The sequence below is a fragment of the Varroa jacobsoni genome, unplaced genomic scaffold, assembly GCF_002532875.2.
Source record: "Varroa jacobsoni isolate VJ856 unplaced genomic scaffold, vjacob_1.0 scaffold_782, whole genome shotgun sequence".
In the NCBI taxonomy this organism is placed as follows: Eukaryota; Metazoa; Arthropoda; class Arachnida; order Mesostigmata; family Varroidae; genus Varroa; species Varroa jacobsoni.
This window is the reverse complement of record NW_019213684.1, coordinates 167,545-179,821: the sequence shown is the minus strand read 5'-3', so window position 1 is coordinate 179,821 and position 12,277 is coordinate 167,545. Positions and strand designations below refer to the sequence as shown.

Below are 12,277 nucleotides of genomic sequence, written 5' to 3'. Positions count from 1 at the left end.
GAATTTTAACATACAATCTCACTCGTACATGACGTATGTGATTCTATAGCTGTAAATGAGAGCTTTCATTAGTGCCCGTTCCGTCAATTGCCCGTTCCGTGAAGTATAGATTAAGAATGGAGTGTGATCAATAGGTTCTTTAAATAAAAGTTCGAAGAACTGGAGAAAAGTTAGACGTGACAGGTGACTGATCCAGCGGAGCGGCGCGTTAGAAGTTACATGTGTTCGTGGTACGATTTTTGTTGATATATTCTAATAGTAAGGTAAACCAATTACATTATTGGGTTCAAGTAATATTAGAATAGATTTATTTTACGCATTATGACTGCATTATATAGTATCTTGACAAAAAAAATCATACTAAATGAAGAAGGTATGTGCACGATTGACTCTCTAGCTTGGGAAATAGCTACTGCGGTCAGGCCTTGGAGAATCTCAAAGGCAAAAGCGTGCCACCGGCGAGACCTGTTATCGCCGTCGCTGCCTAAATTGAGGCGACATTCGAATGAATTTCTGAGCACCACAAACGCTGGACCATTTCTTAAATGGTGAGTGCATGAATGAAAAGCACGAAACGAACTGCCAATACGTAGCTGATAATAATGTTGATATCTTGAGTAGAAAGTTCGATAGATGGAACAACAATGCCGCATTTGGATAGCTGAAGGTGTTAATGTTGTTGCAGGAAAAGGAGCTAGCGGGTGGAAAGGTCTGTTATCAGTACGAAGTACGCACATACGTGCCACAGGCACCGCTTAGATCAGGAACAAAAGCCTAGGCCGCGGATAGCTTTCTAACCGCCGCACGTCCTGCTGCTAGAGAGGCGCACGTGGTAAGTCAAATAGTTGACCGATTGCCGATTCTACTGCACGAATATCTGGGCTTCAGCAGTGATTGGTACGTATTTGTCAGAGCAATATAGACGAAAACGGTTTGCGTGGAGGCCATCCTTTTCAAAATAATCCGAAGCTTGTGACTGGCAACGGATATTCCGGTCTTCATAGAACCAAGTCAGAGCGAAGCGCTGCAGCTGTCAACGCAAATCCTCAGTCGCGCGTGTATCTAACGTGGAAAGGCTGAGCAGAAGTGACACGAACACAGCTTGAAACGGTATCAAAAACAGGTTGTCTCAAAGAAAGCTAAGTAGTATCTTTTGGGTTATCTAGTATTTTATGGACTGAGGCTGTACAGAGACGTGGTGTAACTGTCATTTGGACGTTTTCTCTGAGCCCCGTCAAAATGAACGTCGATATGATTAGGCTATCGATGATCATAAAGCTTGACCTTGTCGAATAATGAGCCGATGCACCTCGAACCGGTTCGAGATACGACCTGTATTGTAATGGCCAGTCAACTTTGGTTTTCCATACGTTTATCAGCAGAACGCCTGTAATATGTATTGTTTATCGATGTTTCTTCACTCGTTTTAATACACGTCAAACTTTCAACTGAAGCAGACGGACGCTCGCCGAAAACTTTTAATACTACCAAATCACAACCTTATACATAACCATATACATATATGGTGATGGCAGTTTAATCGCCAAATACGCAGGAACTGACTAATATATTGATGTCCCCTTTAATCATGAGAGAAAGTCTTGTGCGCGAAAAGACTCTATTTAGTTTCCAACTTGCATTTAAGGTCGGACCAGAAGTCTCGATCTTTGAGAATGCCACACGCTCTTCAACCTCGCTCAACAGGTAGAAATTTATTTCAGGGCTGGTCCTTTTCATGCGTTAAATAGCTTTTGATGACAACCACAACGCTTACCCAAAAATTCGTTTTTAGTTCCCCATTGCCAATGACTCGTAGTTACCTCTGGTAGAAACGAAGGGGACGAAAAAGATGACAAAACAAACCGATCGTCATGAACAACAGAAGTCATAGTGCCGAGAGTGGCCTGTAGCTTTAGTTTAATAAGCTTACATCAAATTACTGCACTTGAAAAATATGTCTCTTGACAATTATAATTTTCCTGAGGTTTGCTGTTTATGAGAGCTGACGTAAACGGATTCAATTTGGAAGCGTACTAAATCTTTACGCAGGCTTGTGAGAGGAAGAACCGGAAGGAAGAAACATGTAGGTCCTATGACGAACAGGACAAGATTGCGTCTACAGTCCTTCTGCGAGGAAAAAAGAAACACATTAGGACATACGAGCTAACCGCACCGAAACGTGATAATGCTTTCTTTAGGCGCAAATTGTTGGTAGGACGCAATCGGCTTTGAACTGTTATTTTCCTGGGCCTAATATTCTATTCGAAGAAACTACGCATCGCTATACCAATCTTAACTACCGATTATAACTTCTCATTTAACTACTACACGTAAAAGACTGCATCTTAGTAGTACTAGTAATAGTAATGTATTTAATTATGTTTTGAAGATGCTAGTGCTGGCTGCTCATTAAAATCAATGCAGTGACTAGCATTAACATTAAAAGTGATAATCAATTACGATGTACGATTAAGCTTACCTTTTTATCGAAATAGTACGAAACCGAGCGAAAACCATTATTTGGAACTTCTACAGTCGTTAGAGAAAGGGTCACCTTGATAAAAGTATCATCCTCATCGCATCGGTCTGCCACACTTTGATCGGACGACCAGTAGAGCGCACATAGGCCTGATCGCCGTTAGGGTACTCATAAAGAGCCAAAACATGCCTATTCGGACAGCTAGATCAACGCTGCTGGTTAATAATTTCTTAGAGCGTAACGTCACTAATGATCGAGTAAGTTAAGTTGCACAAATTAAATTTATACGTGAAAAAACAAACCTACACGTAGGCTCTACTCCTTTGTAAAAGCAGTCTTATTAGTGTTTTATTATGTACCCGTCAAGAAACAATAGCAGCATTTTTTTTTAATATTGTAGAGGGTAATTTATTTAACTTCTAGACTTTGCGCCAGACCTATATATACCTCAGTATTTCAATGTCCGAGCTTTAGTTTGTGTACGTGTGATATCGGTTTAAGAACTTAAAGGCATGCCGGATCCTCCTTTGCACAACTGATCAATTTCAAATCAAGAGCCATACCCCAGTTCTTGCCCCATCCGCAATATTCTCTTCAATTTCGTGTCCTTTCACACCTCCAAGTTCTATTTTAACGTCGTAATTTTCTCACACTAATTTGATCCCTGTTTCCTCTTGTCCTCTTATGACATCATCATCTCTTTCACGACCTTCTTAAATGTCTTGAATCTACCCGATCGTGCGTTTTCAATCGTCTTTCTAGCTGGATCAGGGACATGCATGGCCTCTACCAAATCACACAGCCGCCTACTAGGGCTCGCCCCGTCTTGACCATGTCTGTATGGAACTGCCGTAACACCTCAGTATGTATGTGCAAACGTACTCCGTGAGCTCGCTATGGGGTTCTGATACAGTTAACACAGAATAATTATACTTCAGAAGATCTCCCACGACAGCGCAGAGATTGAATTATATTAGGAATATTTGCAATGTCTGTTGTTATTATCATTATTTCGGTTGTTGTTGCCAGTGCTCTTACTGTGTCTCACTGCCTCCGATGGTATGCCCCACTCGCTTGGCGTCAACCTATTAATAAAACTGAAATGACCCCATAATTGTTCCATAATTGGGCGTTTTTGCATGGAAAGTTTCTCATCTTTAGAACTTTTACAAAGAGTGCTGTTTTTCTGACTACGACAAGTAGGCTTAGTACTTTGCATTTACGAGCATATTATTTATTTAATGCAAGGGTAAAAATATTTTTAAAGTTCTAACTGCATATACCAGCTTTGTGGTCCATTGCGAAAACTGATAGTGAGTATGAAAGTAATAATAATGTACTCAGATCGTCCAGGCTACCGGTGAATGAAGTTGCTGCAAACATTTTTATATCTTCATGTAAATACTTCATCGTTTTCATAGCATTCAATAACTTTATCACTAACAACGTATATATATATACTCTTGTTTTTTTTTACTGAGATGTGGAATGTGCTATAATAAATAAATTTGTTCATATGAAATGTGTATATACGGATGTCGTTTACAACCTGATTTTATCTCTAAGTTTCTGAATCTCCAAATTATAATTATCTATGTGTCTCGGTAATCGTCAAGCAGCCGTCGCTTATTTCAATTTGGCGGGTTCGTGTTTTATACAACATCGCTGATATAGAATTACTGTGCTTTGTAGTGCACAAGGGCCGGGTGATAGCATTTAATGCATAAGACGTTGTAAGTTAGAGCCCCTCTTGTTTATGTAGGACACTAGAGTCCTTAAGGGTATAGAGTGTGGCGAAGATAACGCAGGTAAACGCTCCACCGGTGAGGTCTGCCACCGCAGTCAGTATCGGAATAGAAGCGATGTCAGGGTCGATTCCCCGGCGCCAAAGCTGTAGGACCGTCTCTCGAGTGATGAACAACATGATGAGCGCATGAACGAAAGTCATCGATAAAAATATAACTGCATAAACGACAGTGAGAGTTGCACCTTTGACGACAGACGAGATAACTGGCAAGAAAATTGAATGAGCAACAATCGGCAATATTAACAGTAGCTGGAATGTCCCAGTTAGATTTTTGTAGGTGTTCCCACGGCAACGGAACGGATTATCTGATCGCATGGCTGAGATCGTTCCATCGTCCTTGCCGAGTTCGCTTTCCTGCCATAGCACAGTGGTCATACGGCAGATGAGTATCACAATAAGATTGCCACAAATGCCACTCACGACGGGTATATAGGCAGGGGCGACCACCAAACTTTGAGCGGCCTTGTCGAGAGTATACCCAGCTCCTACTGAGATGCACAGGGCAAGTAATATGGGTAGCCAGCTTTGTTGTAAATGAACGCGCACGTCTGAGCTCTGACAACCGAGATAGCCCCATATGGGACATATGATAATGAGCAGGCATTTGGTGGCGATTAGGAAATATATATGATCCTTGAGGGCGAACATGAGGTTTGAAATGCATGCGAACAGCGCCAGGGTGGAGATATCACCAATAGACGATGCCAGAGGTGCCACCACATTGTCCGGATTGATGCGAAGCTTACGGCTAATAGCCAGCACACCGATCATAAACAGCTCGAGAAAGAGGCAGGCGACCGCCGCTGTTACAACTGCTGAAGACGTGACAACGGTGGCATTCACCCAGTTAAGCTTCGATGAATCTTTAATGATCTGAATTCCCAATGTAAGGAGGCTGGCCAAACATGAGACGATCGTGGCTTGGAACTGTGTTAGCAGGAGGTTGTCTCGAAAGACGGTAAGTAAAGCCTTCGGCTCATCTAATTTGCCGATATTTGAGGCCGTGCAAAGTCGTGCAATAACTGTCAATTCTAGATTTCCTTTGAGTCCAAGCAAAGTAGGTACTAATGAAATGAGGCTTTCGATTGACTTGAAGTTCTGCCAGGTTTTAACTTTATCGAGCAGTATGCCAGTGCACATCGAGCCGACACCTGCAACGAGGAAAGGGCCAATAATCTGTATCAAACTTGTTAGCTGATTTTCGTTCCCTGGCTCCTTTTTCACTGAAGCTTTCGGATCGCTGTCATTTATGGCCACCTTCTCATTAATAATGATAGCAGGACTTTCAGATGAACCGATCGAAGGATCGGTTGAACTGATGCCATACAGTTCAAACGGGCTAGACTGTGAAAGATTTCTGTATTTGCCCTGGCTAATCACCCCGCATTCAACTACGTTTTCATGCCCAGCTTTGACATTTCTCTTGGACGCCGTTGGCGAATAGCCATTGTTAAAGAACATTTTGAGCTTCGATCAGCAGCCACCTGTAGGTGGCGATACCCAATAAAGTCAGCTGAAAGCGGTGAAGGTCGCTCAGCTCGCGAACCCTCTTCCCAGTTGTCGCGCTTGGCACTGCCATGCAGACCGGGCCAGCAATGAAGATACGCGGCCGACGGCGCGTCGAGCTCAGCTTTACCAAGGAGCAGAACGGCATCGAACGGCATACAACGTACTTGCACAACAGGAGTATATCGACGCAAGCTCAGAGGCCGACAGCGTGACGCGAAACACTAACTAATCGATAGATAAGAAGTCGACACCTAAAGTGCTATTGATAACACGAACAAGGTGACACTCCTGCCGCTTTCTTTAATGACCCGTGTCGTGTGCCTACTCCTTGGGGTAGAGGAACGTAGCAAGGAAGGCAACAGTGCAGAAGTCGCTTGAACGTCATCAATAAAGCTCCCTATAGTAGTCGTCGTGTTGTTTAACAGAGGTGGTTACTGGATTACAGTACAAACTCAATCAAACTTTTTTGTGCCTTTCAGGAAGATCTCCACTTTTGGTTGAGACAAGCGTTAACGGACGTGACCGCTCTTTCTGACGAAAGGCCTCTCTGTGTTATTTGCATAACTACAGCGGCCGATCCACAATAGTTTGACAATGTAAAGAGGACGAGTGTGTAAGGAGTGGGCACCCGCAGGGATTAAGGAGCAGTGCTAAGCCATCAAATGCGATTACAAATGCTGTTATTGAACTGAACACTGACCGTAGCTAGGCTGTCACAGACTATGACACGAGAGTTAACGTAGTGCCACTGTCATTGACATATGGCTAGTGACCGTGTAGTGACGGCAGTTTTCACGGACACCTTGGGCACTGAGCGGACATGTAGGATACCCGTAGCCCCATAACGCACCCATGTATAGACGCCAAGATATGCTGCATTCGAAACAATGAATGTAAATATAGTCAGTTAATTGATATTAAGGTCACACGACAAAATTACAAAGATATATATAATAGAATATGAATCATAAAGGCGTATGGAGAATGAAAACTGATCGGAGAAAACTTAATAAAAGTGGCCTGATAACGTCACTCATGACAAGAAAAAGAAATCATCGTCTGCACGGAGTGAGCTTTCCATTCAAATAGATGGCGAATTGGTGAAGCTTATTTACACTCAGAGGTTATGGTAATCATAACGTCTTGAACATAGTGCCTGGAACCTATTTTATTATTATCGGGACCAAGTGATGCCGGCTATTCAGTATTTGTTGCTCGAAGCGCGTTTCACAAGCAGCATTCTTGTCACACTTGTAAACACCAAGCCCCATGTGCTTACTCATCTATCGTATTTTTATTTATACATGATCGGCACAATAATGCGATGCTGATATAATCCTAACGGGTTCTGAACGTACAATCCGCAACGTTGTTTCACGTACGCCACAGACATTACCCAATAGTGTCATGTTAGTGTTCTCGATTCATCCTAGTTAAACTCCTCTTGGTCTGAAGGAAAGTTTAGGGTTGTTGCAGCTATTCCTTTGGTGCAGCACTACCTGTTGCAAGTATCCTTGTTACTTTGTCACAATCATCTGGTCGCAGTTCTCCTATAATTCCACCCTATTTAACCCACTTCATTGTTCTATTGAGGCTGTTATTTTGTTACACTCAACCTTTACCTGGATTCAGCATCTGCCTGCCCTGCTCCAATAATCTTGCTCGTTACTCAGAGTTCGATATTTTATTACTGCAAACCTGTTGTCCCGTTATCGTCGGCTTCCTTGGGCTGATCATGGCTCACTGTTTATTGTGGCGTTAAGCATGTATTTAATTATTGTTATTTAAGTTTTTCGAATCGAAACTGGCCCTAACTTATAGATTTCCGTCTAAATATACCTGTGCCCTTGTCTGTAAGATTAGGATTTCTATAAGTGGTTCCCTATCAAACTAACTGCCAGCTAAACCATGCAGTTTTAATCATAAACCGGTCCATTGTCATTTAATTTCTCTTCCTCCAACCATTTTAGCTTGCAGTGCAGAATATCATAAGCTATGTGAGTTTGCACCGACGAAAACAGTCAACATATTCTTTCATGTAATAACTTGGCCTCGTAAAGGTTGCCAGCCAGTATAGTGGTTTCAAAACCAATACGATTACAATGACAAAACCATCTGTCTATACCGTGGCTAAGTGATGAGTTTGTGCATGAGAAACGACGATGCCCTAACTGAGCTTGAAAGTAGTACGTATCTTATATCCTAGATACTCGAACTTTCCTAGCTTCTAAATTAAGCTTGTAAATTTCTAACTGCCTTTGCATCTTTAAGTCAAAATGTACTGGAAGGTGTTCTACTCGTTTTGTTACATTTATATCACGAACGGGAAGGCCAACAAGGAAAAGTGTGACAGCATCGTTCGTTAGCAAATTCAAAGCACGTTCATTGGTACAGCTCAATTTAGACACAAGGCCTATGGAGAGAAAACCTAAAACTTATCCTTTTAAGCAAAAGCTACTTAACTTCATTCAGTTAACAAATGAGCTATTGCTTTTTGTGTATTACTCACATGCCAAGTACCCACGCTACAGTAACTTACAAAAGTACATTGGATTCTTCCTGGGAATTGTAAATGGCGGATACGGTTAAAAATTACGAAAATACAAAAAATGCTGAAGCTTATTGATGATTTGCCGCAAGTATTCTTATACTTAAATAAATAAAATAGCTATTTTCCAGGCAGATGGCAAAAAAAAAGAAAGAATTAATTCTTTATTGGAAAATAACTTGCAACAACTAAAAAAAAATGAGTATTTCCTGATACTGTTTGGTGGAGCATAACAAGAACTATCCAAATGTGTGCTTTGGCCCAAAATAGTTCTAGTTAGGCAAAAAGTTAGTTGAAATATATTTACTTAATAGAAAATATATGAAATTTTTTTTTCGTGCAAAATTAAACTAGGAGACTAAAATGGTTTTCACAAATTTTCCTTGAGCGAAAAGCTTGAGGGATAAATAGTGAAAGACGCATTTCACACCCTATGTGTTTATCTTGGTAAGTTCATGCTGTGCTCATGCTAAGTTGACAATAGTAATTGTGGTAAACTTTGCCGGTGCCTCAACCAGATCCAGCGCTTAAGACTATTCCTTTGCTTTTTTTTTTAAGTTCAGTACATTCACAGAATACTTAATTGAATCCTGTAAAAGCAGTCGTTTGTGTACTCGATGCTTCAAAAGGAATACCTCTGTGGGAAGAAAAGTAGATGCAATCTGAGCTATATCAGTAGGCAATACTGTTGTCTGTTGAATTCATTGTTCGATGTTACTGGAATTTTTTTCCTTTCAACTCTTTAAGTTCAACTTAAACTTAACACTGTAACGACTGCTGTATCATTAATGGAGATGGTCATACATAAAGGAAAACAATTTTTGATATTAATCATTTGTGAAAATCTACTGAAATATGCTATTTTTATTATAACATAATGACTCCCTGTTACTTGTTGACTAAAATCAGTTTTTGAGGGTCGTGCCTTGATCTTCTTTGGCCATTAGTTACTTTCAAGGGGTACATTAAACCTAAACCACTGGCCGGAAGCGCATACTATCCAGTTTAACGGATAATCGTCAAAAGATCCTACCAGCTATTGCCCATATAGGATTTACTGTTTACTTGTGATGATACGGACCGTCAACAAAATGGCTGCACCGGTGACTGCAGCATAGCTGTGAATTGATGTTGACTTGGCTGTCATACGAAGACACTCTGAAATATGAGTTGGGCTGAATAGGTTTAGTGGGGGTCACTGTAAAAAATTGGTGTTATTAATGGAAGCGACAATCACTTACCCTTAAAATAATATTCAGCTCGAAGCTTATAACTTTACTACAGCATCATTGCTTTTTCCTTTGTTTTTGTTAGAGAAAAACGATCATCTGGACAAGCGATTGCTTCTCGGACGCTGCAGCGTATATGGTACAGGCTGTACTGTGAATTTCCCCAAAGCGTCGAAGAAAAAAAATTGTCCAACAACTAAGAACGGTCCTAAGCATTTCGCACCCTGAAGATAGTAGGATTCACCTACCGCCCAGCAATGAATAACCAGTTACTAATTTCAAACGTTCTCAGCAGAAATACATAGACTTGAACTTTACTCCAAGGTCAACTTTTGCGTAAAGTTACTCTCTCCTCCAAGGAGACATTGGTGACAAACAAAATTATTCGACATTTCTATTTTTATCCATGCTCTGTACCCGTTGAATACGTTTTGAATTCAATCAAGAGGTCACGGTTTATAATTGTTCATAGGGAAATAAATATTTATTGCAGATACTGACTAAGGATTTGCATGGCTACGCTCTAACGCATCGAAATGACACCTATTCTATGGAATAGATTTTTATCGCACTTTTAGGAACTCTTAAATCAAGTAAGCCAAATTTCACAATTAAGGACAAACTTGGTCTCTTATGGGACAATTTAAAGCTAGCGTGAGCTTATCACACTGCCGACATCTGTGGTGGAATACGTTACGCATTGATCGATTCTATAACGCACTCGATTTGCAATGTAAAAGAAATTTTCGATAGAAAATAATTTTCTGCCGTTTTAAAATCAACTTTCTTTTGAGAATAAATTTCAAAGGCCCTAAAATAACTTCAGCTGTTAATTTTAATCCATCTGATATGGTAAGTCCCACGCTCCTCTGCTAAAACACGGTTGAGTGACAAACTCCTAACTACTAAAGTGGTTTGGAGATGTTTTATAAGTTCAATAATTAACAACTATTTGGCACATAAATCGAAGTGGCAATTTTTTCACTGCGTAGTCTGAGCTGTATATAATCTAAATTTTTCGTCAGTTACCAAGGTAACCGAGCAGGCGTTCCAGTGTTACCGAGCTAGCACGTTTGCCATAGATGTACGCACAAAAGACGCCAGTAAATTTCTTCAACGACATCTTCGTCTTCATACCATGAGACCTTTAAAAGGTGTGAACACTCTGTCTCTAAAAACTTTTGTTTCACGGTGTTTGTGCAACAGGCGTTATGCATGCAACATTAGTCTCGTGCAAAAACAATGATATGAACGAAGAAAAGTGCATTTTTGAGCAAGAAAAATGTTACAGAAAGTTAATAAGGAAATCATCGGTTGTTTCCTAGTAAATTGATGTTCTCTTTGGCGCTTATATGGTTGCATATGGCGTATAACGCTCTGTAACTTTTCGCGCTTTGCATTTCGATTAGAGAATACATAATGCGCGTTACTAATTACACGCGATAAAAGAACTAATCGAAATACCTAAATATGTAAAACGATGTTCTAGCATCTATATATGTCTGTCTTTAATGAAACGAGTGCTCGAGGTTTTCTTTCCACTTGAATTTATATGTTTTTATATATATATTTATATACCTAACGAGTTAAGTTAAAAAAAATTAAACAAATTATCCCGCCGTCGTGTGTCAACAATAGGATGTAGCTACTTCATGGATAGATAAAAGCTTAGGATAGCAGTCAGTTTGAAGTGCGCGGATTTCTACCAACGGGCTTCCTACGTTGGAACAGGGGCACTGTTTCCTCCCATTTTTAACAGTAACTTGCTTACTATAGGTATTATATTATCGGTGAGCTAAGATCCTGTTCGAGCTTTTCCGTTTAACGGCCAGTGAAATGCTCGCCTTAATATTGTCACATAGAAACGGGCCTGATCTTGATCCAAACAGTGAAAGCTTCCTAGTCTCTTTGACAAATAGGCCATCAACGTTGCCTGGAACAGGAAGAAAAAATACTCAGTTCTTATCGACATTTGTATTTTTCTCCACTTACTCTCCTAACCGGTAGGTGGGTTGAGATGAACACGGCGTCGCAATGCAGCTTAATCATGGGTAAATTAACGGAGCAGGAATACAGTGTAAAATAGCAAAAACAGAATCATGTTTCTACAATTTGATAAATAATAGCTTAATAATGCCTGGCTTTTGTACTCATCATGGGTACCACTGCCTCATGACACACCGATGATTACCGTAATGTATTTAATTGCTACTTATTTAATAACGAATAATCCCATAGCCCATTTCCGTAGGCTGATAAAGTGACGTTAAACAACTTTCTCCGATGCTCCTGCAGGGTACAGGGTAACAGGTTAGAAGTTTTTAACTTTAGATTTTTATAGGATGAATGGTAATTGGACGTCCCGCCATTGTGTACGAAACATTGCTGTAAAACATTTTGGTGTACTCTTCTGTACAACCTATTGTTGTATAGGTTATCCCAGTATTAAAGACAAAGTATTGCATTCTGCAACCTTTTACTTTTCGTAAAAAAAGTATCATTATATACAATTGGACGAAAAGGCTGTTGCATTTCGTGTGTTAGCTAATTTTTACCTGAGATGATTATGTTATATATAACTTTGTGAAACAGTTACAACTTGTCGTTTTACATAGTTCTCACTACCAGTTTGTTACTCTAAAAATTACAAGCGAATAAGCCTGATGTGATCCTTTTGCTATACAAAAAGATGAAACGTTAAAGTG

The 12,277-nt window shown here is 40.3% G+C and overlaps 1 protein-coding gene and 3 long non-coding RNA genes across 10 annotated transcripts in view; 2 read left to right on the top strand and 2 right to left on the bottom strand.

The window, feature by feature from the left end:
* Positions 1–183: 183 nt before the first annotated feature.
* Positions 184–821, top strand: LOC111263702 (uncharacterized). Its single transcript, XR_002682387.1, has 3 exons — positions 184–230; positions 398–548; positions 686–821. It is a non-coding gene; the product is annotated as an uncharacterized LOC111263702 (long non-coding RNA).
* Positions 822–4,217: 3,396 nt separating this feature from the next.
* Positions 4,218–5,747, bottom strand: LOC111263703 (solute carrier family 41 member 1-like). Its single transcript, XM_022839031.1, has one exon. The coding sequence runs from the start codon at positions 5,745–5,747 to the stop codon at positions 4,218–4,220; it is 1,530 nt and encodes a 509-aa protein (XP_022694766.1).
* A 1,247-nt stretch (positions 5,748–6,994) lies between these two features.
* LOC111263699 (uncharacterized) overlaps positions 6,995–12,277 on the top strand; it is a 14,296-nt gene continuing 9,013 nt past the window's right edge. For 2 of the 7 annotated variants that reach the window (XR_015312407.1, XR_015312405.1), the window contains exons 1-4: positions 6,995–7,981; positions 9,658–9,840; positions 10,066–10,165; positions 10,598–10,726. This is a non-coding gene — a long non-coding RNA (uncharacterized LOC111263699). The remainder of the gene's footprint in view (positions 7,982–9,657; positions 9,841–10,065; positions 10,166–10,597; positions 10,727–12,277) is intronic. The other 5 variants (XR_015312404.1, XR_015312401.1, XR_015312403.1 and 2 more) reach the window with 4 other exon arrangements.
* The window catches only part of LOC111263701 (uncharacterized), a 6,002-nt gene continuing 4,827 nt past the window's right edge, over positions 11,103–12,277 (bottom strand). Inside the window, exon 2 of the long non-coding RNA XR_002682386.2 lies at positions 11,103–11,505. This is a non-coding gene — a long non-coding RNA (uncharacterized LOC111263701). The remainder of the gene's footprint in view (positions 11,506–12,277) is intronic.

Coding starts and splice junctions, on each gene's coding strand:
- LOC111263703 (XM_022839031.1), bottom strand. CDS start 5,747: ATGTTCTTTAACAATGGCTATTCGCCAACGGCGTCCAAGAGAAATGTC.